Raw genomic sequence first — 24,519 nt, 5'->3', positions numbered from 1 at the left:
TTTGTCATGCAGTGACATTCAATAGGCTATTGACAGTAGATGTCTCCCGGGGGGGAGGATTGGTTTGTGGAAGAGATAAAGAAAACTGCCCAATTAACAGAAGATAATTGCCACATCTCTAACAGATGGTAAATAGAATACATCTTGCCTTGCAATCTAGAGCAATAGGTAAGAGTGTTGATTGTTTGGGTGATCTGTACATCTTTGGTATGTTGTTTTGCTGCATATAAACACATTTCATATGGATGTTCAAGAGAAGTGGAGAGACAGATCAGGAATTCTGATGTTTTGGGTTTTTTTGGTGCTATCTGATTTGATTACTCGTTTTACTGCCATGCATATGCAGGTGGCAAAATGTGAATACAGGGCACTAACCATTATGATCATTTACTTTGCCATTGAGGGAGCACAGATGTTGACTATATAATAACAAGGTGGTTGTTGTTGAAACTCTCCTGCCGTTAGGTCCTCCTGCTACTACAGTAGTTTGCTTCTTCGATGTGTTAGAGACATCTTTTTCTGGGAGCTTGTAACTGTATTGTCTATTTTTTTAATCTGTTTTCAAATTTGTAACTTCTCAAAACAGGGAAAAAAAAAAGGAAGTTAAGTTTGCATCTTATGCATTCTGCATAAGATGTTTCTCATTTGAATTTCTAATATTTTATTCTTTGGGATTGTGTTACCTTGCTGTATGAACAGATGAACTGAATGTACATTTGGAATAACAGGCAAAAAGTACTGCTATGACTTTTTAGGCCTTCCTTCTTCTATTATTTGTGGTTTTGTTAATTGCTGTTTGCTACATCCTAACAAATACTCGTATTAAGTTGCCTAATAAATACTCAACTTGAATGTTCAAATCCTTGATAGTGCCCCTTTTTTCACTCATGTTACCTAAAAGTTATCTATTTCCTGAATGTAGTTGAATCTGTAAGTCCCTTACAATTTCAGTCTCAGCAGTTAAAAGGACTTGGCTTTTGGAGGACAAGTGGGGAATTAAAGCTGAACAATGAAACAAAGGTCAAAGCTCTGGGAGAGATTAAAAAAAAAACAAAACAACAAAAAGCATTTAGTAGAACTACCTATATATCTAAGGTCTCTATTCATTGAACATTTCCCATCCTTGAGTTTCTAGGAGTTCAGGGCACTTCTGGAGTCCTCAGTGATGCTATTAAATCATGTAGTCATGTTTTCTTAAAGTTAAAAAGGAAAGAAAGAAAAAAATACCTGAAAGATGAGATACTTTATAACATAAGGCTGAAAAGTAGATGATCAATGGTTCAAGCTCAATTATTGATAATTGTACATGGAAATAAAAGTCTCAACTCAGAGAAATGTTTCAGCATGTTTAGAACTGAGCAGCCTGGTTAATGACAGCAGTCAGCACTATTGCTCCTCCTCTGTTGGACTGCGCTTGCAATATGAGCTCACAGCTTGAATACAAAGTAGAATTCAAGGTCTACATTTTAACCATCAAAGCCATTCATTGGATTAGTATAAACTGAGAGAGACTCTCTCTTTCAGTCTATGACTATGCCCTCCCATATGAGCTGCACTCCTCGGGAGCAATGAAACTACCAGGCACTTTAGGACTCCTGAGTACAGCCTGTCAGCCCAAAGCTGTACAGTTCACTGCTGTTGTAAGACAAAATTGCAAAAGAGGACACAAATACTGTCAGTACTATTGAACAGAGAGGCCTCATAATATAATTAACAAACCATGCGGATACTTGAGTAATTTGCATGTGCTAAGCATATAGGTTTTTTTCTTCCTAAGAGATACTTTTCCAACTATTACTTCATTTTAAAAGCTTTAAATTTTCCATATGATAAGTAGAAGAAAGTTATGAATTTTGTGTCCTTTTTCCTATTGCTGATCCTACAGAGTTGTTTTGATTTCAGTTGTTCTGATTCATGCTAAAGCTTATAAAGATGCTAATCATAGGCATTTAAAGTAGCACAATACAGAATATGAAGTAATTCATAAAAATTGAATTGAATATTGAGAATATTGGACAAATTGAGTTTGTCTTCATATGCCAAAGTGATATGCAAAGTTCTTGCTGACTTACCAGTACTGCTATTGCAGGGTACAATTCATTCATAAATTTTGCTGAGCATTCACAATGGCACAGTGCATCTGGACCTAATGAAATAAAACAAACAAAAAATATTTTATTTGGTTTCAGACAAAAATATTTTAATCTCTCAGGAAAGCTGCTTCCTATTAATTTGCAACATGCATCTCTCTCAAACAATTGATAAAATTTTCAGAAAGAAATGGCAGTTCCTAAATTCAAAATCATACCTAGAAGTTTTTTTTTCCAGTTTCCATATCTGTTGCTTTTAATTTCTCTACAGGTCCATAGTGACATTAATATTAATCTCTAGCAGTGCAAACATATCTATTGGGGGTTGTTTTGCTTGTTTGCTTGTTTTTTTGTTGGTGGTGGGTTTATTTATTTATTTATTTATTTGTTGTTGTTTTTTTTTTTTTTTATTTCTAATACAATGTCAAAAGGTAACAATCTATGTTACACCAGATTGTCTGTTTTGTAGTTTTACAGTTTTAAGTACATATGAGATTGATTTCTTATCCATTTCAGCAGGTTACAAAGTATTAAGCTGGTATACTTAGAGCTGGAAATAGTCTCTGTGAGCCAGGATTGTCCTGACATTTTTTTTATAATAACCACTATGTAATCAGTCATAAAATCAAGTTAGCAAAAAGACTGTGAGTTAAGAATTTCTTACTTCTGTGCCACAATGACATTCATTTGTACCTTTTATTTTTCTTCAGTAGCAATCATCTTATCCTTGTAATTTTTGGGGTGTTTGCTCAACTACTCCTGTGCTGTGTACCTCCCAGTAGTGCTGGTGATTTCAGGAATGTACAGATTTTCCCTCTTAAATTTAGTTTACAGGCTGTGGAGTAGCACTTAGCAAGTAGTTGGTGGCTTGTTCGTGTTTTACTTGAGTGTTATCCTTTCCTCTTAGTCAATGAATTTTTTTTTCCTTTTTTTCTGTCATCCTGGCTTGTGACATTTCCCTGAGTAGCTCACTGTGTTTTCTGACACTGAATTCTTCTCAGTTGCATTGCAACATTATTCTGGCAGCTTTTTGAATGCTCTATTATGACTTAGCAGTCTCTGAGGATACCTTGTTTGGCAAATTCTAAATGCTTGGTGAATTATTACATAAAGTTCTTCCAAAAATATATTTTTATCCTAACAGTCAGTCTTTCTTCCCATAATCCAAGAGTAGCATAATATTATGAGTTGCCCATTACAGTGGGTTTTGTATTCTTAAAAGGATTTTTTGGGGAAAGGGGTGGAAATTGCTTTTATTGGGTCAAGATTTTGTTGTTGAATCAAAGTCTCTCTCCTTTTTTTGTTATTGTTTGGTTTAGTTTTATAAAAACAATAGAAAATTATTAAAGCATCAACTTTTTTAGAGCATGTGATTGTCAAAAATCAAGCTACAGTTTGATGCCTCTGTCTGACATATATCACTCCATACACAGAGTTCCAGTAACTAGGTCTTCTCCACTTGTTCTGCCTAGTTCTAGCATTTTAACTCTGGAATTATACTTGAGAAATTCTGCTGTGAATCGGATGTGAAACTACTTCTGTGTAGCCTCTGAAAGACTCATTGCAGTGTAGATTGGATAAGAGGTAGAATGAGGTAATAGGGATTGAGAGAGAGACAGTTTGTCTCAAGACAAACTGGGCACATTGATCTGAATGAATTAAGAGATCTTTTGCAGTTCTTATTTTTGTGCAGCTAGTAATCCAGATAGATTAAGCCCATCACTTTTTTTAGTCATGAGAATTTTATGTGAATCGACATTGGTACCTCTGATCTTTTGGGATACAAAATTAAATCCAAAAACATTTTAAATGGTAAATTATTCAGAGCCCATTTTCCTGGGCTGCAAAGATTGCCGTGATACTTGAAATAAAATAATACTAGTGCTGGGAAATGCTTAAAAAGGAGAGAGTTCATCTCCCTTAGAAATTAGACTGGGAAGGAAGCATTTTAGGAGGTTTTGATTCCATGTTGGCTTGTTGGGTGTGATCTTCTATACAGTTCAGAAGTTCTATAGGTATCCAGTAACAAATAAGGGGGAAAAAAATCATTAGAACACTTATTATTGTCTGAGATACCAGGAAAATAACTGCAACTGTCATTTTAATAATTATATAATCCAGTCAAGGAATTTGATTATAGCATTCGGATAATTGATGTGCTGAATATTCTTAATCTTCATGAGGATGACAACCTTTCTTAAGTATACTTTTCTTAATTAACATTGGTGAAAACTTCAAGCAGTCTATGTATACAGTACTTGCAGCATTTCTGGAGTACAAAACCACTTACCTACTTTATGTGGAGCACCGCTGAAGACTAGCTTCCAAACACCCATCTAGACCTCCACTTTGCTATTTGAAAGAGAAGTGGCAATTGTAAAAAGCCATGGCAAGCAGTCAGAGTGAGGAATCTTTCAGGAAAGTTGGTACAAGGATAAAAGACTTGAATTACCAATGTGAGAGAGGCCGACAAAACACACCAAGGCAGCTTTGTCCCTTCTTCATAACAGCATTTGCATGTATCTCCTTCAAGCAGCTGAAGTACCAGAATCTACATTAACTTTTCCATCCATGTGAGTTTTTGAACTAATCAATCTACTCTCATCCTGAATTTCAAGGCAAAGAATTGATTTATGATGAGATTGCATATGCAATGCAAAGTGTTCTTTAAGACAGACTGTGGAAACCATTTTATTCTAATATAAAGATTGAGAGGAGGAGGAATATGTCACTTACAATAAAAGGAAGAATACAAAATAGAAGAGAGATGAAAAGAAAATGGGAAAAAATGAAAATATATTTTCAGGAGGTTTGGAAATGCTAAAGAAAGTTCAAAAGGTATTGTGCATGTAGAAATATTTCTTGAGTATTCTTACTGAGGACTCATTGCAAGATAAATTACTTTTTCCCATAAATACTGTCATTTTTTTCTTGAAAAAGCTACACCCTGTAGTTCTTACTATCAGAGACTCAATGAAAATTTGTTCTTTGTATTGAATTTTTTTCAGTTTATTAATTCAATTAACTTTAATTGGGAGTTTTAAGGAACTTTAGCTAATTGATGTCTTGTTTTTCTAGCATGAAATAGTTTGAAAGCATGGTTTCAAAAAACTCATATCACTGGTTTATATTTAAAATAGAAGTATTTTAATGCTTATGTATTTGTTCTTTTGTATCACTGTCCTATGCCTCTCTTTTCAAACTTCATGGTCAATGACTTGCTCATAATCTAATCTGTTCCAAATTGTTAATAGGCAGGAGTTCTCTCTTGAAAAAAAATATGATTTGTGGATTTATTAATTTAGAAAAAAAAAATCCGTTTGTGTATAAATTACACAGAGTTGGTTTGTACTTATATCTTTTGGTCTACCTTGGAAAAAAAAAAACCAAAATAAAGGGGTAATGCATGTTGGTACTTGATACTTATTGCATCTTGTTATTTGGTACTTTCAGAACTCTACCTTATGGATGGAAGTTACATTTTATGTTTCATTCTGTTTGGACTAATCACAATACAAATAATTGTCATATTTTATAATAGTAAACCACAGAAGGACTTGACTTTAAAATTCAAGTGAGAAAAGTGATCTAATTTGATTATTACCGTGAAAAATCATTAGAATGCCAACACACCTTTCAAAGGATAAGTTAGTTGCAGTCAGTATGAATGTTCCCTGAAAATACATTTTTAGTATGGAGCAAAATTCAGGCTACCATCCCACACACACTTTAAAAACTCAATTAAAATTCATTAAGTCCAATTAAGCATTAAATATTTCAACTGTTTCACTTCCCACTTTCTTAAATTTTAAATCTTTGAAGCCCATAGTAAATACAAAGTAAAAGGTATAGACTTGTTTTTAGCTGTACTTTAAAAGCAGCAGAAAAGTCTAAATTTTTGAGTTAAATTATTTAGACTTCAAATATGTGGAAATTCAATTAGACTTGGGATAAGGAATATATATCTTTATATCATATTAGTGGGATTTAGTTTTTAGTTTTCTAGTTGCATTTTTCACAAACCAGTTCTACATACATTTTCTAAGAATATAGCTCTCACTGTTGGCTAAGAACAGGACATGGAAGATAGCTTTGTAATCTACCAGCAGTAAGCATATGTGACAAATTATGTGCTTCACTAATTGTGTTTTACCCATGTAATCATTAAGAATTGAAAGTAGTTCCATAAACTGTTTCTTTGTTTGGTTGACTAAGTCTATAGAAGTTCATTTTGTGCTAAAGCTATAATTTCTCCATGTATGTTTGTATGTATGTTTGTGTTATAATAATTTAGTGTGATAAGTCAAAAATAGGGTTATATTTTTTTCTCAGTTAATTGCCTTTTCATTAAACATTTTCATTGCCTTTTCATTGCTGTTGGATTTGTAGACTAAATATAGTAAAGTAAATTTGTACTAAATATGTAAAGTAAAATTGCTACTGTTTTCAACAGAGCAGCAATATTAATAGTGACTGAACTGGAAGAAACTTGTTTTTGCTAAATGTGTGATGGGTTATGTCCCTCAATTTACATGTGTGTGTAGCCATTCAAGCTCTTCAAGTACCTTTGTTGCATTACTAAAGAAGACTGTTTCTGAGTACACATTGTGCTTGTAGTCAGGGTTGACTACTTTCCAAATTGCATGCTTATTCTTCAGAATGTACTCATCTACCAGCAAATCATGCAATGCCTAATCTGTCTTTTAAATTTCTGAGTAGGCTTGGGTAGGTTTGATAAAATATGTGTGTTAATAATATCTACATAAATACTTTTAGGAACAAATAAATTTTGGGAGCAGTATTGCTAGTTTTGGAAATTTACCAGGAATAAGATTGTATAATAAGATAACAATTCTTAGAGGCCACTTAAGGTTGGTTTTGCAATTTCTTTCAAGGCCAATAAAGACTAACTTCACCTAAAGCCTATGACATAAAAACCCATTAATATTTTGGAATTGCAACTAATATTGATATTACTATCAATATACCTATATAGTATATCTACTATATTACTATATATAGTAGATAGTAATATCTACTAATTAGATATTACTATCTAGATAGAGCTGAAATACCCCACTAATTATAATTTTAACTGTTTGTATAGAGGGTTTTTTAGTAAGAGAGCAGATTTCAAATAAATTACACAAATATCTAGGCTATTTTTCTGGAGGAAAAAAAGAAGCAAGCAGTAAACCAGTGCCCCAAACCATCATCTTAACCTTTCTCCAGTGTTCTTTTAAAAATTAAATAGATCATAAGTAAAATATTGAAATATAAATGACATTAAAATGCATATATAGGTTTAATACTATTCTGTCTTGACAGAAGATATTTTTATTTGTTTTATTTATTCACCAGAAACATAGATTAACCATCTGATTAGGTTCTATAATTGTAACATAAAATAGAAGAGTTCTTTTTTTTTAACTCAATAAACATAAACATTTAATGGGGAATTATAAATAAATAAATGTCTTTTTTATGTATAACTTCTGAGGCTTCAGAGCTTATAACTTAATATTATATTAGGTTATCAAGACCTTTGTGAATGAGTAAAAAAAGTAGATATTATTAAAATATTTTATAGAATCTACTTAAATTTATTTTGGGTTTATAAATAATCTTTATTTTTGCAGAGATAATATTTTCTTTCCAAATATAATTTTTATCCAAGAAAAAAATCAATTTTCTGCATGGTAATAAATTACCATGAATACAAAAAAATCAAACTGTGTTCTAAAATTTCAGTCCTAGTGTTTTTAGACCCAGAGCTGTTAGATTTTACATGGGCATGAAAAGGTACTCTGTGGAGAAGGATGTCTTGGTGGACACCAAGCTGTCCATGAGCCAGCAGTGTCCTTGTGGCCCAGAGGCCAACGGTGTCCTGGGGTGCATTAGGAAGAACATTCCAGCCGGTCAAGGGAGGTGATCCTGCTCCTCTACTCAGCTCTGGTGAGGCCACGTCTGGAGTGCTGTGTCCAATTCTGGGCTCCTCAGGACAAGAGAGACATGGAGTTCATGGAGCACATCTGGTGGAGGGCAACAAGGATATTTGAGAGATTGGAGCATCTCTTACGAGAACAGGCTGAGGGAGCTGGGCCTGTTCAGTCTCAAGACGAGACAACAGAGAGGGGACCTCATCAATGTCTGTCAGTATCTGAAGGGAGGGTGGTAGGAGGATGTTTTCAGGCTTTGCTCAGTGGTGCAGAGCAATGGAACAAGAGGCAATGGGCAGAAACTGATGCACAGAAAGTTCTACCTGAACACGAGGAAGAACTTTACTGTGCAGTGACCGAGCACTGGAACAGGTTGCCCAGAGAGGGTGTGGAGTCTCCCTTACTGGAGTTACTCAAGAACTGTCTGGACACAATCCTGTGCCATGTGCTCTGTGATGACCTAGCTTGATCAGGGAGGCTGGACCAGATGTGACCCACTGCAGTCCTTTCTACCCTTTCCCATTCTGTAACCCTGTGAAGGAAATTTTGTATTCCCTTAGCCTAGTGTTCCCAAGCACATGACTTTTGGAATAAGCAATGTTCAACTGTAAAAAAAAAAAGTGTTTACTACCTTTTAACACTGAACAGAATGTTCCTAATTTAATGCAGGAGTAACCTCTTGTCCACAGCAAGAGGCTGAATTTGCTTTTTTTGTAATTTACATGAGTTGTACCTAAGCAAAATCCTTCAGCCATCTGCCACTAGTCAATAAATCCTTTTTTAATTTCCATTAATTCTTGTTAGAAAGATTGAAGAAATACACCCATCTGTTTGATAGAAACATTATACGCACAGGGAAAACACATTGAGAATTTTATCATTCTTTGCTTTAGGGGTGGGGGGAAGATTATCTAGAGCAACTGCAGTAATGTGTAGGAATGTTCAGTGTGCGGTTCTTAGCTAAACCTTGCATATTAATTCATTGAGTAAATGAGGAGTGAAATATTTTGTTAGTTAGGAATTCAGTGCCAATACAAGAGTGCAAAGACTCATTTGCTTTTAACATGGTTAATCCTACTGTAATGAGTAAACCAACTCATTTAACAAGTCAGAAACCATCAAGGAAAATTGAGTGGTAGAGAAATAGAAACGCGTAAGGGAAAGAGGTGTGTGATCATATTCTGTGAATTTGCCTTTAGACTGTAAGTTCTTCTGAACAGATAGCATTTATATTTGCTGAGCATGACATTTTTAGCATTGAACAAATACTAATCTAAATAAATTGGACCTGATTTTCATGTCAGATGGCAAAAGGACAATAACAGAAACCACATCTGTTTAGAGAGCTGTTCTTTAAACAGCCCATTTTTGTTGCTGACCAAATACTTACTTCTGTTCTGACAAAATACATTTCTTCATATCTGACAATATCTAATGCACACCAATAAATGGTTATATGACATATGTCTGGTGAAATTCTACTTAGAGGACTACTTGGACAAAAAAATCCCCATCGGTATTGTGTGATGAGGAATAGCTTTGAAGGAAAATATTTACTATAGGCTGTGTTCCAGAAGGTCGTACCATGGCAGCATGCCTTGATGATGAGATAAAAGAACACTCAAATAACTAGCTAAATATATACCCACTTGTGATTACTAAACTGGGAAAATTTTCTGCTGAGAAAAGTTTCTGTGTGTTCCTCAACTCATTTGCTGAGATGGGCAATATAAAATTACTTTATGCTCAGATTTGAATTCAGATTCCTATATCTGACCCTTTGCAAGGAGATTTGTTAGCAAAGTGACAATGTAGCAGTGATAGTGTTTTGTTTAGCATATACTTATTTTTAATGTATATGTTGAAATGGTGTATTTCAGAAACGTTTCTTACTGGTATGTGCTTTGGCTTCAGCAATATCTGTTGAGGGTGTTCTGTGCTCATGCATGGATAAAGAAGTTGATGTGTCTACCCACATCCTTAATTTTGTCTTTCTGTCCTAATTTAAAATATTAATTAAGAAAAAGTTTTGTGGTTGCTGTGTTTTTTTAACCAGACCTACTTACTTTTTAAAATATTTGATTTTCTTTTTACATGTTTGGTCTATTTTTCCCCTGGGGGAAAATGGAATGATAAATTTGCTAACCTGCTTGTGACCTTCACAAGTCAGGAATTGCTTGATCTACTGTTCATAACAAACCTGGCACATGTGGACTTGCAAATTTATTCAGCTAAGGCTTTTTTTTATCTGCCTTTTTCTTAGTGCCTTAGAACTGTCTAATGGTAACCTAGAAGATTATACCCCGTTAAGATAGAGACTGGTTTCTCAGCTTATAGCCAGAATGTCTGCTCTCAGCACCTGAAATGCACCTGAGTTCATGCCTTGTAATTAAGAAGCTTCCCCTGTGAAAGCCAAGGGTGTTGATCTGAGCCAACAAATGGGTAAGCCTCTAGAGCAGAAGTGTCAGTGTCATGCTATGATTGTGCCCCACTGCCTGGTAAGGAACATGACTTGGTGATGCCGTCTCACTTTTTTGCAGTATGTTTAAGTGTCAGGCTTTTCACATTCAAATCTTTTCCAGTTCCTCTGATTCAAATTCTTGTTGCCCTCTGACCTGTTCAGGATCTGAGACTGAGCCTGCCAAGATGCCTCAGGGCATCGTGAAGCCCAGGCACTCATTCAGGCCTAGGAAGGCTGTCCCCACCTTCTTTAAGGTCAGATCAGCTTTTTTTTTTCAGGAGTGCAGCTGAGAATAGAGTGTAATTCACATTACTGACACACACTAATTTACTGACATGAGAATTAAGGTAAAATGCTCTCTTCTTAATGAGATAATTTTTATTACTTAGAATAGTTTGGAGTATGGGTACAATCTCTTGTCTCTCGTGATACATAGTATATCCAAATAGAAAGTGTTCTTCAAGGGGGTTGAAAAAAGTTATTTAGGTTATTCTTAGACTTGAAAGTCCCTTCCAGAAGAAACCTCTGCACATTTACATAAAAATTTAAGCAGTGAATTTGGTGTAGGTGATAGGTTCATATTAAGTAACAAATTCCACCTTCATTAGTGTGTCTTCTCAAATTACTGTTACTTTTTTTGGAAGGGCTTGTGATGGTATGAAGATGGCCGTGTATCGGGTATTTCATCTTAAATGCAGTCCCCACATTCTTGACCATTTGTCTTGGTGGATTTTTGAAGAATAACCGATGTTTTTAAACCTCTTACAAGCCAGAAAGGATGCAACGGCTTTGAAGTTTTAAAACATACTTCAGCTGACCTACAAATATAACTAGATAATCTCTTTCTGGGAGATAGTTATTGTGGTTTCTTGCCGGTTCTGTTTACTCTCACACAGCGGTGTATCCCTGCTGAATTAGCTATCATTAACAGCTTTTAACAAAGGTTGCTATTCCCAGGTGGGACTCAAAGTAATTTTAATGTGTCAGGGCATTTTTTGAAGTCACTAAAGTTTTGAATTGACAAACAGTGGCAGTTCCTTAAAGAATCAGTAATTTAACAAAAAGGGAGCTCTTAAAGAGCTGCATGTCATGTTCCCTTGCTTTCCAGCCTTTTCCTATTTATTCCAGTCCAGTGTTATGTTATGTGTAGTATATGCACAAGTGGCCGTGTTGCAATTTACATGCTGATATATTGTCCAATTCGTTACAAGGCTGAAAATATTTCTTAACCTTTAGCATTTGCAAAAGATAAATGCACAGGTTCACTTTGCATCTCAGAGAATTCGGATTACTGGTAATTAAATTTGGTTAATATTTACTGTCTGTTTGAGAATTCAAAAATATATTTTCAGTATCTGTGAGAGAATCTTGACTAGCTCTCCTTACAACAGAACAGGTGAAGTTGGAAGGCAAAAAAAGGTTATTCATTTATAAAGGTGATAATCTGTGTCTAAATGCTGTTCATTTTATTTCCTGCCAATATATATATTAGATTAATTATTTCTGAGAAGTATGGAGGCGATGTCGATTTCAATTCATGTCTTCCCTTAAAACAAAACAGAATCCAGAAACAGCCCCCTGTTAACTCAGATCCAAAGATATCTATATTTACAATTCTAAAAAAAAGCAGGACAGCAATAGTACCAATGACTTTTAACATCTCAGTATTTATCCAGTTTAAGGGTTATTTTTTAATTTCTAAAAGACAATTTTATGTCCATTTTTAGCATTTCCTCTTTATTACAAAGGGAATGTAGAAAAATAAGAGAAATAAAGCTTGAGTTTCATTCTCAAGGTTATTTAAAGAGTAAATCTTTTTGGAAAGCCTGCTTTTTTGGGGCTACTGGAATGTCTTGTAAACATAATTACTCTTATGATTTAATCCCAGTCCTTTTGCAGAACAGTAATAGTAATAATAGTAGTGTTAGCACTAGTAGTAATAATAATAACAGCAGCAATGACATTCCTTGCCTCTATTATGCGAATGTTGTGGTACCCCTTGGTTGTAAAAGATAGAATTCAGTCTCCAAGTCAGATGGCAGACAAAATCCAGGTTACTTGTCACTGATAGGAAGCTCTGAAGACTACCTAACTTGAAAATAATCTCAGAATTAGGATAATATGAAGCTTTTTTCACCTTATTTTTTCCTCTTCTTCCCTTTTCAGTTAAGGTCTAGTGGTAAATTTAGGTTAAACCTGCATAAATTTACAAATCCTTAAAATAAGATTGTCATCCATTAACACGGTGTTGTACATGTCACAGTACAATCTTCTTTCTAATGTACTGCTTTTTCTGAAGACTTCAGTCTTTAAATCAGTTTTCTATGCCTATGGATACAAGAATTAAAAGACTTCAAGACTAATAGTAATTAATACATGTTTTTTATTTCTAGGCAGGGATTTTTGAACATTTGTGTTGTGTGTCTTATTAGTTACAATGAGAAAAGTCTGGTACTGGTATGTGGAATTCAGTTGGACTGAATCACTAGGGATGTTGTCACCACTTTTCAGTGCATATAAAATATGTTTTTACACAGTACGCATTTTCCATTAATTTCTTATACATTACTTTTCAACTAGAAGGAGTCTACAAAAGTAGAATAGAGTTTGAAAAAATCCACTAAGCAATCTGATAGAAGTAGTACAAATGTATTTGTGCATTTTCTGTCACGTATGGAAAGGGAATATCTTTTTTCAAGATAATAATTTCATTACCGTGGTGTTGTTTGATATAAGAAAATAAAATGGAGGGAATTTTGCCTAAAACAAATCTGTGCCTGCTATTTCAAGCAACCAACTAAGATGAAATTTATATATCAAGTTTGTTTCTAGAGTTTCTTAAATGAGTTTGTGGATTTAATTTCTATTTAGTACAAAAATAAGAACTGAGGATACTTGTTTATAGCTCCAATTATTTCTATACAACAGCTAGTACTTTATTATCATTTTCCCACTGTGTTCCTGTTCTTCTGAAGCAACAAAAATATAACAGCAGCTAAAGTTTTTCTGCAATGGTATCTTAAGCAGTATTATGCAGATATGATTTTCCCATGCTTAACAGGGTAATTTACACTTTTACAATATTAAATGATTTGAACAATAACTTCTATCTTATTTGCATATGAACCTAGCTGTTGCTTATTATCATTACTACACATAAGTATACATATTTATATACATGCTCTGTTTCTGACATAATTTCCCAGCGTATTTTCTCTGGAACTGTAATAGCAATATCGAATGTCGGGGGTTACTTTTCATTTGCATTTAATGCTTAATGTATCTACTCTTATTTGTTAACCTGTTTGACATTTGCACCTGTTGTTTAGCAGTCTGAAAATTGAAACAAATGTGTTTTCACAATAGATTTGTGCGTACAGTTTCTTTGTTTTCCACACCTTGTCTTGCACTCCTTTCCTGCTGTTGTAGTTCTGTTAACCAGCACTGCTGCTACTGTCTTCTAACAGGGGTAGCTCAAATATCACATTTGAAACTGGAACTGATTTTATTCTAGAATAATATAATCATATGGTAAGGTAAGGTATTTTGAAAATTAGTTTTTCCATTATATTTAGGAAGAATTTGAATGTAATGATTTCTTAAATAGTTTTGAGGAAAGCGTGGCCCTTTTCACTAGTTTTCTTTCACAGTTAAGGGTCTTTTCAGTATGCAGATGTTAGTTTAATTCAGTCACTGAAAGATTCTCTGCTCTTGGCATTTGCTCTCATGGCTCCTTCTTCATAAACCAGCTGAACCTGTATGGCTTCAAGACTGTGCAAAAATTTTACAAAATTTACAGTGGGGCAGAGCGTTTTAGTATGGTGTGAGATGAGAATCCCCGTAAAGAGAAATATCCCAAAAGACAACCTATGTTATTTTTAAAGACTGGAAGCGAATTTACTTTGAAGTCATAGTTTGAAAGGAGGAAAATACAAATAGCAGATGTGGGTGTAACACTTCTACAAATAGACAAGAATTGTATCCCTTTTGCAGGTTCCATATTTTGAAATCTTACACTATCTCCCTTCATTTATCTATGAAGAGGAGACATATAAATTTAAAACTATCAGTTTACATCATCTATTGTGAGGGATAGACATACCCAAATTTGCTCTGCGACACATACTAGTTGACAGGTTGAAAGTCCATATTTTAAGGTGTTCGATGTTATCGTATGATCACTGTCACGTTTCCATACGTAAACCAGACCAGAAACTGAATGTAAAATACAGTAACTATACCTCTTCAGGAAGCAGTGTATGTTTTGAGTAGTACTAAGATAAGCTTCCACAATCTCAGCATCGGGCTCAGTGATCCATAATATGTTCTCAAGAAAAGTCATTAACTGGACAACATAAACATATAAAAGAAATATTTTATTTGTTTGTGAGAGTAATAAAAAATTCATGAAAGCTTTCCACTTTTTATTAACATAAAACAGATCTGGAAAGTGTTTTTAACATCTAAAAATTTTGATAATAGTTGTTATATGGTCTTTTCTTCCACAAATGATCAAGTCAGCTGTTATCTTTTAGTTAAGAGCATACCTTGATTTTTTTAGTACATCTGTTTTTCTCCTGAACTGACTTTTGCTGCTTAAAAACGGTGAAAACAAAACAAAAAGGACTATTCAAAGAAAGACATATGGTTACAGAATCATTGAAAGTATTTAATTTCATTGCATGCTTACTTTGAAAGTTACCTCTGTTTGGGGAATACAATGCCAGATATCAGAATCCATAAGCAAAATTAAGTTAATGCTGAAATAACATATTTAGATGTGTTCTCTTCAGATGCAAAAGCTGATCTGTATATAACTTTGTTTTGGTAGGTTAATTGTTAATAATTTTGGTAGGTTAATGACAGACATAGCACTCTTCATGTGGTCATGTTGGTATGTCTGACACTTGTCTTGAGTTATGGCTAGGAGATAATCATCTTTAGGTTTGGAAAGCAGCATTAACTAAGTTATAATTAGTAAAAAAACACTATCCATCAGTCATAGTAAGAAAGCAGAAAGATTATAATAACTTGAAATTAGAATTAGCACAAATTTTAAAACAAAACCCAAACAATCATCTCCTTCATTTTACTCTAGTCAAGCATTTTTCATATGTAATGAAAAACAGATCTTAAAATGATAGGAAAATTTGTTGGATTCTTATTACCTTCATCTTGCTTTGATTTGAATCATATAATTGATAAGGTTGGAAAGACCTTTAAAACAATTAAGTCCAGCTGTTAACCCAGCACCAGCATTTTGTTCACCATTCAACCATGTCTTCAGGTGTCATACCCACATGTTTTTTGAACACTTCCATGGATGGCGACTCCATCTCTTCCCTAGGTAGTCTGTTCCAATGTTTTACAACCCTTTTTTTAGTAGCATAGAATTAATATGAAACCAGACAGAAATAAAACATCTTTTTAAATCCTTAAATCTGTGTGAATAAGGACAGTTTCTGCTGAAGATTAAGTGCTGAACAAAACACTTAGAAACAAAGCTTCAGCTGTAAGAAAACAAAGCTATGAATTTCATTGCAATTGGTGAAAAGCTGGAGTCTATTTTTTTCTAATGCCTTCTGCATCAAACCATAGATGAGAAATATCTCTGTTAAAACATATATTTATAGGAATTCAGCAGTATTCAATTCAAATATTGATCTATTTTCTCTAGGTAGCCTTTTTTGTGGCTGTGAAAGAAAACAATGATCAAAACACATGTTTAAGGATGACTGGTCAAATTTTGTGCATAATCTGAGAACTTTGCAAGGTTCACACTGCATCTCTAAATACAAGTCAGGTTATGTAGGCCTTGCTTTTCTCTTGCATTGATTTACACAATTCTTAACTTCAAGTACGAGTATGAGCACAAATTCAGACAAAAGTGTGTGTGATGCTAAGTTATTGTTAATTTTTGGTTCCATATATATATACACACACATAAAACTAAGTTTCCTTTTCTTATAGCAAAAAACTGAATGTAACAACCTCTGCACTTAGCAGCAAAACCCAGCTGTGCTAAAGGTGAAACAAAGGAAAAAGTGGCATAAGTGATGGTGGAGAATGAACAGAAATGGAGCAACAGAACTGCCGTCTTTTTTTTTTTTTTTTTTTTTTTTTTGTTAGACTTAGCCCAGTCTTCATACCTCACCTTTGTAAACCTATCAATACTCTACATTTCTGGGAATCTTTTGGGAAAAGGAAGATTGTGACTTAATATTTCATCTGTTTCAGTAACTTTCTGTTTCTTTTTAATGAGAGCCCTCTGACACACTTCCCAAAAAGCAGAAGTGGAATTCTGCATGATTTTCTGGTGAGGCTTACATTCCATATGTGTTTTCTTGCTAGATATGGAATGCTGGGGGTTTTTTTGGTTTTTTTTTTTTTTTTTTTTGGTAAGTTTTTTTTTTTTTTTTTTTTTTTTTTTTTTTGTAAGCCCATACCATTTTACAACTTTCATAGTATCACTTTAGATACTTCAAGTCAAAAATTGTTTAAGCCCTGTGGGAGGAAGACTAACAGCAGCAATGGTTGCATTAACTCAACTAGAGGGGAAAATAAAATGCTGCATTAAACTTCTGTCTCAACCTTCATTTTTGATAATGCCTTCCTTTGGGATGCACTGATTTTCTCTTTTTCTCTCTCAAATTTCTTTTAAAGAGGACAAGGAAGCCTAGATTATCTTGTTAATGTTACACATTAATGTTTACTGATGAAATAGAAGGTTAATTTTTTCAAGATGTATGAAACACATAGAAAAGCTGATCTTAAAGCTTGAGCTGAATACAAGAAAAAACCCAAAATCCTGCATTTGTAAAATGCACCCATTTTAATCTCGTTTGCCATGGTGTAGTATCTCAAAGTAAGCATGAAAGACATGAGAAGTTCTGAGAAGTGATATCACTATATGGAATTAGTGTGGATTTGAGTTGTTTTACAACAGGGTCAATCCTGTAGAAGAGTCCTTCATTTTCCAGTTTTAGACTAGCACTGCTTACAGTGTTTGTGATGCTAACATGTAGTCCACACAACCCCAACATTCACTGTTTTCTCAGCTGTGGAAAATGATGTTTTGTTCATTACTGCCAACCTGCTGGAGCTTTCAAATGCCAGCTTGAAGCTGAAAGTTTATATGACCTACTTTCTTCCATCCAGAGATCTGTGATATATCAACTACTCTGCATTAACAACCAGAAGAACAGCACAGATCACTACCCCAAAAGCTGATTTCAGTACTTTTTAAAGCTGATTTTCAGTTACTTTTTTGGTTAATCTTAATGCAAATTTATTACAGCTTCTACTCTTATTTGACCTAAATGGCATTTCTCTAAGGAAGATCTGAATAGTATATCTGAACTATTGATTGTTTAGGCACTGAAAAGCTGTTTATATGTATCCCCAGGTAAGTCTGGACACCAGACTTGTGCCAGTATGTGGAATTAAGTGAAATTATTACTTTTGTCATATTAATTTTAGTTTTGAAAACTTGAAATTGTTTAGAACATTTTAACTGGTGGTATGTGAGGAAAGGACAACATTATTTCTTATTTACAAAGTACAACTAAAGCTTTGAAAATCTAATTTCTCTTTCATATACCATTAGAAGTATTAGAAGTATTTTTCAAGGACAATAACAGATATAACTTTAAAATTTTGTATTTGTGTGTCTGTCTCTGGATAATTGCATGGTTTGTTTATGTGGGAGCTATTTTTATAAGTATATCCCATAACAACAGAGAACACTGTTGAACATTCTTAGAAAATTTTGTAGCTATTTAAACCTACTTGCACAACAGAATTGAGTACATGAAGTCCTTAACACCTAAGTATCGAAGCCAAACACAGATTCAAAATGTCTTTTTTTTTTTCCTTTTTTTTTTTTATAGTAACTCTGAATGTGTAAAGCTAAGCAGCTGTTGGGCCAAAATTTGCAGGCCTGAAATCTCATGTTTTTTAAAAAATGGTGGAAAATTCCCAAATTCTCACTTTTTATTTAAAGCATAGCTTCAATAGAGAAAATCTTTGATGTTAATCCCTGTTTATTTGCTTTGAGTGTAAAGCTTTCCTCTCCACCTGCCTCAAATTCTGGGCCATAGGTCAAAATTTATTTCTATTGTATGGGTGAGATTTTTTTCTCTTCTAGGTCCAGTGAGGAGACCAAGGAATAAGGGTCAAAACTTTTGACCACTAGATTTGGAACATATGAGTTTTATATTGAAAAATAAGATATGAGATTATATGTGACTTGAAGTTTCTTTCATTTAAACCTAAGCAATTTTGGTGGTCTGAAGTGTCCCTTTATTTGTTAGGGCTGCAAGTAAGATTACAACTTTCATGCTTTATCTGGAGACAGATGTTGAGAAATAGCTGAATGGATGAAGACCTTCAAGTTTCCCCTTATGTTATGTTTGAAATTGAATTGATATCAGATATGTGCATGTGTATGTGCATATGAATGTGTGTGTGTGCATATCTGTATAAGTTTCTATATGTGTGTATGTGTATATATATATATATATTTTATCTTGGATTAATTTCTCATGTTTGTTCCATGCAATATAATTTGTGATTTTACACTGAATTGTTTTGGTTAATTAGATTATTCTGAATATGTTCAGAATATAGAAGGTTAGAAGTTGCTGCTTATCAGGTCTATTCAATTTCCAAGATTCTGATTTATGTATATTTATGTTCTGGATTATTTAAAACTGCTTATATGAGATATGCTTCACTGAAAACTAGTTGCCATGTCTGAAACGTCCAAAGTTATTTTAATTTTAAAAGAATAATGTGGAAACCATTTGTGTTATATAGATATAGATAAAATCTATGTGCAAACTCACAGATAGCTCAGAATCAAATTGTATCTCAGCAGCTGATGACTTTTGTAGGGATAGACATGCTGTGAATATTAGCTTTCTGAGATAGGGGTTGTTCCTGCTAAATGAAGTGGCTCAGGCATAGAAAGGCTAAAGAATTAGCCATGAATGTGGTGAAAGAACTGAGATATCAGATGGTATGATTTATTGTGTTTTGAAAATATCTGCATTATTTTCTTCTTTGTGTATATTAGTGTTTTTCTAAAAAAATACAAAATCCAAGAATCTGAAATCTGACTTTGGATGTAAGGAGTGTTCCCTGAACTATTATCTTAGCTGATTCTTTAATATTTTTCTGCAGGTGTTAAGAATGTTTATATTTCTTTCCCACATTTTCATAGATAATTAGTTAATTTTGTGATAATTTTTTCTTTTTCAAATTAAGCATGACTAATTGTCAAACAGAATTTCTTTTTCTGTTTTAGGCATACCACTATTCAATACTGTCTAGAAGGACAATAGCACTCAAAATATAACTTTGAGCTGTTTCCTAGGTAACAGAGATACAGCTACAAAACTGTTGAACTGAATGGAAGGAAATAGCAAATGTTTCCATTTTTCTACTATTTTTAATTTGAGAATTAAATCCTAGGAATATCAGTACTTCAGAAAGTGCAAGATATGGAACTGGAGACCTGCACTTAGATTCCATTGTGTTTGTTCTGTCACTTTTAGGTTACTGCACATCTTCTGTGATTACATAGATAATGTCAGAAAATTTGTGAAATAAATCATAGCAGATTTTTTTTTTATTTAGGTATCTTTTATTTGTTTGTTTTGGGTTTGTTTGTTTGTTTGTTTGTTTTTTGACAAAAACTCTTGTGTACCAGAACTGGTCCTTTCCATGAATGAAACGAACAGAAAAAGAAATTTTGTGTTTTCTTTTTCTATTATTACTTTCTAGGATTTTTTTCAGAAAATAACTATTTATTCTTTTAGGAATTCTAGTTCAAAAATGAAAGAAAAAAGTACTAGAAAACAGAATTAAATTAGTAAATTATGTACATGTCAGTTACCCTTTCATGTATGTAGCTAATTATATAGAATTTAGTAGGCCTTTTTGGAAGTAATATAATTGTAGTGTATTCCCAGTAGTTTGTCTTGCTCAATTTTATTAAGCATAAATTACTTTTCCTCACTATAAAGGTTGACGTACTTAATCCCCATTTACCATTTGTGTGTCATTGAGACAACTATTTCACAACTAATGCTTACTAAATTAGAACTTAAATAAAACAACTGAGTTTTTCTCTGTGCTGCTACTCCAGCCTGGGGGAGGTCTCCTGTAAATAGAACCTCATTCCTGTAATTTAAACATCAGCTTCACATTTCCTTAAATATTGCAGTAAAAGGCAATGATGACAATGAGATAAGAGAGCAATTTATTAATGAAATTGTGCCATGTTCACTAGGAGTCTCTCATTATTTCCTTGTGATTCCCTTATCTGTCAGTAATGTCCATCCATCATATTTGTCCTTAAATTCCAGATGTTGGTGTAAAGACTACTCTCAATTATGTATAAAAAATGAAAAGTTTTGAATGTAGTGTGGAAACCTGGTTTCCTGTGGAAACTTTGTTTACTACAACTGTAATTAGCTAAGATCATAAACTGACAGTTCATCTCTCACTGGCTTAAAGTGCGTTGCTAAAATTCATAGTAATATTTAGAAGGGGGGGTTATTAGATCAAAATATATATAATATAGTACTTCTAACAGATTACTTTGCTTAATTTGTGAATGAAGTTTTTCTACAGGAAGTACCCAAACTTCTGGCACTAGCAGTCTCTCAGATTATTTTGTATTAGACTGCACTTCTGTTTTACATTAAAAAATTATAAAAATACTTTTCTCATCTGGTAAAATGTATAAATAGTTTATAAATATGCAGTATTTAAGTGCTCTTATATGACTATTATACTAGCTACAGAAGTTTGTGCTATGTGAGGAGAAGTAGAAATGTAATGGAAAAGATGTTTTCTGAATTATTCTCTCTCTGAACAGTTCTCGTGACAGAATATATTAGTTCATTTTTCCTTAAGTTTTAGATGTACAGTTAATGCCTAAAGTACATTAAAATGTCTTTCCTGGACTGTGATCAAACTTCCTTTACAACTTTTTTCCATAAATTCTATTTGGAGTTAAAAGTAGCAAACACAACTAATTATTGCAATGTTTTTCATGATTATGTGATACATAAATTTAATTGTTTTTCCTCTAAATTTGCATGACTTATAAAATCGCTCATGGAAATATTTGTGCAATTTGTGCATAAGTTGTTCAGAATTTATAATTAAATAATCTTCAATATTCAAATGAACATTAGCATCATTATTGCCTTTATAGAGATGAAAACCTCTCTTCAATTCTTGGTCAATCATTAAAGTGAGAGACATGGTTCTGTGCTTGAAGGAAAAAAAATCATCAGTGTGAGTTTCTCTTTTAAACTCAGACATGAAGCGACTTGTCAATGCTACTGTGACAAATCCATGATTTAACAGATATTAAGAAAACTAGCTCTTTGACTGTGTTCTGTGTCTGTAAAGAATAGCTCTTTGCAGTTTTAAACTTGTAGAATGAGACTGATAATTTTAGGGGCTAAAATCTGAATGTGGTAGCTAGCTTTGATAGCCATCCACTAACAAATAGGATTTAAAATGGTGTTAGTCATCACCTTCAGCCAGACTGTCTTTTCAATGGCACCACAGCCAAAAAAGTTTTCTAGGGGAGACAAAGATGGTACTTGTTTTCTGGCCCAGTCTCTTGGAGTTCACCCAAATGAATTAGAGTATGTTCAAGTTAAGTGCTCTTTTCCCTCCCCACCACCTGGAGCCTGCATCCCTTCAGATGGCAAGGTTTGTTCACTGCAGCTTCAGAATGCCTGAGGAATAAACATTTCCCTACTGAGTATTTCTGCATTAGACCCCTGAAAAGCAGTCACGCAGAACTCAACTCTTAGAAATTGTATGGCCTCAATCTCCATGCCCCTGACAGAAGAGGACAAATATGCAAATACTATGCACAGTTTAGTCTGTCAGTTAAATACAACTTGGGTCTGTCTATTTCTGTTACTTAAATAGCTACATAACAGTTGGTGGCTTTTAGAAAAACCAAAACAAAAAAGGCTACAGTGTTTTTGATTCCAAAAAACATTTTTTCTTCCATGATTTAATTTTTAACATAAATCCTTCTCTTATAGATCTGAGTCTTTCTAGGATAGTGAGAAGCATTTAGGAACTTTTTCTCTCTCTGCTTTTGTAATGGCTATGAAGATGTTTACAGTGTCTCCGTAGCAATGCACATACCATTAAATATACCAAAAGAATTAATTCCAGTCCCATGCATGTAAATTAGACGTTTCTTAGAAGATCCACTAGCAAAACAAAACTGCCTACGCAGTTTCCATGAGGTAAACAGTTGTTTCATAAATCCTTGTATCTTCAGAATAGTGAGTAAAAAGAAGATTGCAAAATACCTTTCTTTGCTAATCAGTATATTGCTCTAGTCTGGAAGTCACTACTTGAAGTTAAGTTTTGGCTAACTGCAAATATACTTCTGCAACAAATACGTGGTGTTATGCCATTACACATTTACATGTCTCATCTTATAAAAAACCCTTTCAAAATCCTAAGATTATCCTTATTAAAAACCCCAAGCAGACTCCTTTAACTGTTTCTCTATCCAGTTTAAATATGCAGCAACTGACATAAGAGAACAGCGGGCATACATTATTTTGTGCTTTGGTTTAAAATAAGTACTGACTGTAATCACTGTATGCAGGACATTTCTGTAATATTTTCCACTTTATAGAAATGAAAGGAGTAAATCAGATCTTGTCAAAGATATCCTTTCTCTTCCTTTGGCAATCCCGCCTTTTCTTGTTCAAATAAGCTTGCTATGTCCAATAAATGAAAACGTAGAGATAGCTTATGAGCACTCAAGAGTAATTTCTGCTTTCTGAAGTCAAATATTATTATGAAATATATAGCATATATTTTTCTATCATATTTGCAGGGGTTTTTTTGCATATGTTGCATTTCTACATTTATATGAAAAGCTTTACCAAAGGTAAAACTTTAATAAATCTTCAGATGCACGTTTACAGAATGATAAATTAAAAAAGTACAGGCTTGGAAACTGATAGAAGTTTCCTTAGTTTCTATAAAAAGAAAACCTTGTCTAAGAAAATATCTAGAACTGCAATACTTTGTTTTTTTTTAGTTTGAAGTCCAGACAAGGAAATATTATGGATCAAACTAGTACAGAATTAATTTCTCATTTCTTAAAAGAACCTTGTTTGTAGCACTATATGCTTTTTCATGTTTTGATTTTGTTTTGTTTACCTTTAAACTTTTAATAGGAAATCGAGTTCCAAATAATCTTTTTGTGTATTTTCTTTTCAGGGGATAAATGCAAACCTACTGAATACACTGAAGTGAAAAATATGTTATTAGATCTACAAAACCAGAGATACATTGCACAATCAAAAGATAAATCTGTTGGTGAGAAAATGGCGTTAACCAAACTTCTTATAGATCAAATGTTCAATTATTTTGATTCAGACAACAATGGACTTGTGGATACTAATGAGTTGTCTCAGGTAAGGTTTACTTCTTGTTTCTATTAGCACAGCGACTATTCAGATGTCTTTTTCAGGATCTGTACAGAGGGAATATAATTTAGAAAATGTGAGTCTCTGAGATGGAAAACTTCATTTGAGAATTTTTGAATGGCTAAATTATTCAGAAATTCTGTAGTGATTATTTAGAAATTTGAATATAATGCTTTGAAATATACTGTTTGTGTTAGAACACTCTAGGCTGCTGTGACCATGAGTTGTTTTATTTTCTGTGGCACACTAGCATCGAGTCCAAGTGTGTAGATGTATTGTAGAAGTTGAAATTAAAATAATGAGGTAAATACTAAAGAAGCATTACTGCTTTAACTTAGTTAGGGCTGCAGAAGTACAGAAGAAATCTTGCAAAGAGAGATCATGGTGGTCTCTAAATAGCAAATTTAAACTAATTACAGATCTAAACCAGTAATTGCTGCTCTGGTAGGCATAGCAGCACTAACTTTAATCTACCTAAAAGGATTGATTCTATTAAAGAGTGTTGATGGGGCAAATGTACCTTGATTTACCAGAAG

The 24,519-nt window shown here is 33.5% G+C and overlaps 1 protein-coding gene across 1 annotated transcript in view; it reads left to right on the top strand.

Annotated features, from left to right (window-relative positions):
• FSTL5 (follistatin like 5) overlaps positions 1-24,519 on the top strand; it is a 273,043-nt gene that overhangs the window by 124,036 nt on the left and 124,488 nt on the right. The window contains exon 5 of the mRNA XM_053941595.1: positions 23,775-23,971. Coding sequence (XP_053797570.1) covers positions 23,775-23,971 — 197 coding nt within the window. The remainder of the gene's footprint in view (positions 1-23,774; positions 23,972-24,519) is intronic.

Source organism: Vidua chalybeata, chromosome 4, assembly GCF_026979565.1.
Source record: "Vidua chalybeata isolate OUT-0048 chromosome 4, bVidCha1 merged haplotype, whole genome shotgun sequence".
NCBI lineage: Eukaryota > Metazoa > Chordata > Aves > Passeriformes > Viduidae > Vidua > Vidua chalybeata.
This window is presented reverse-complemented; position numbering and strand designations above follow the sequence as displayed.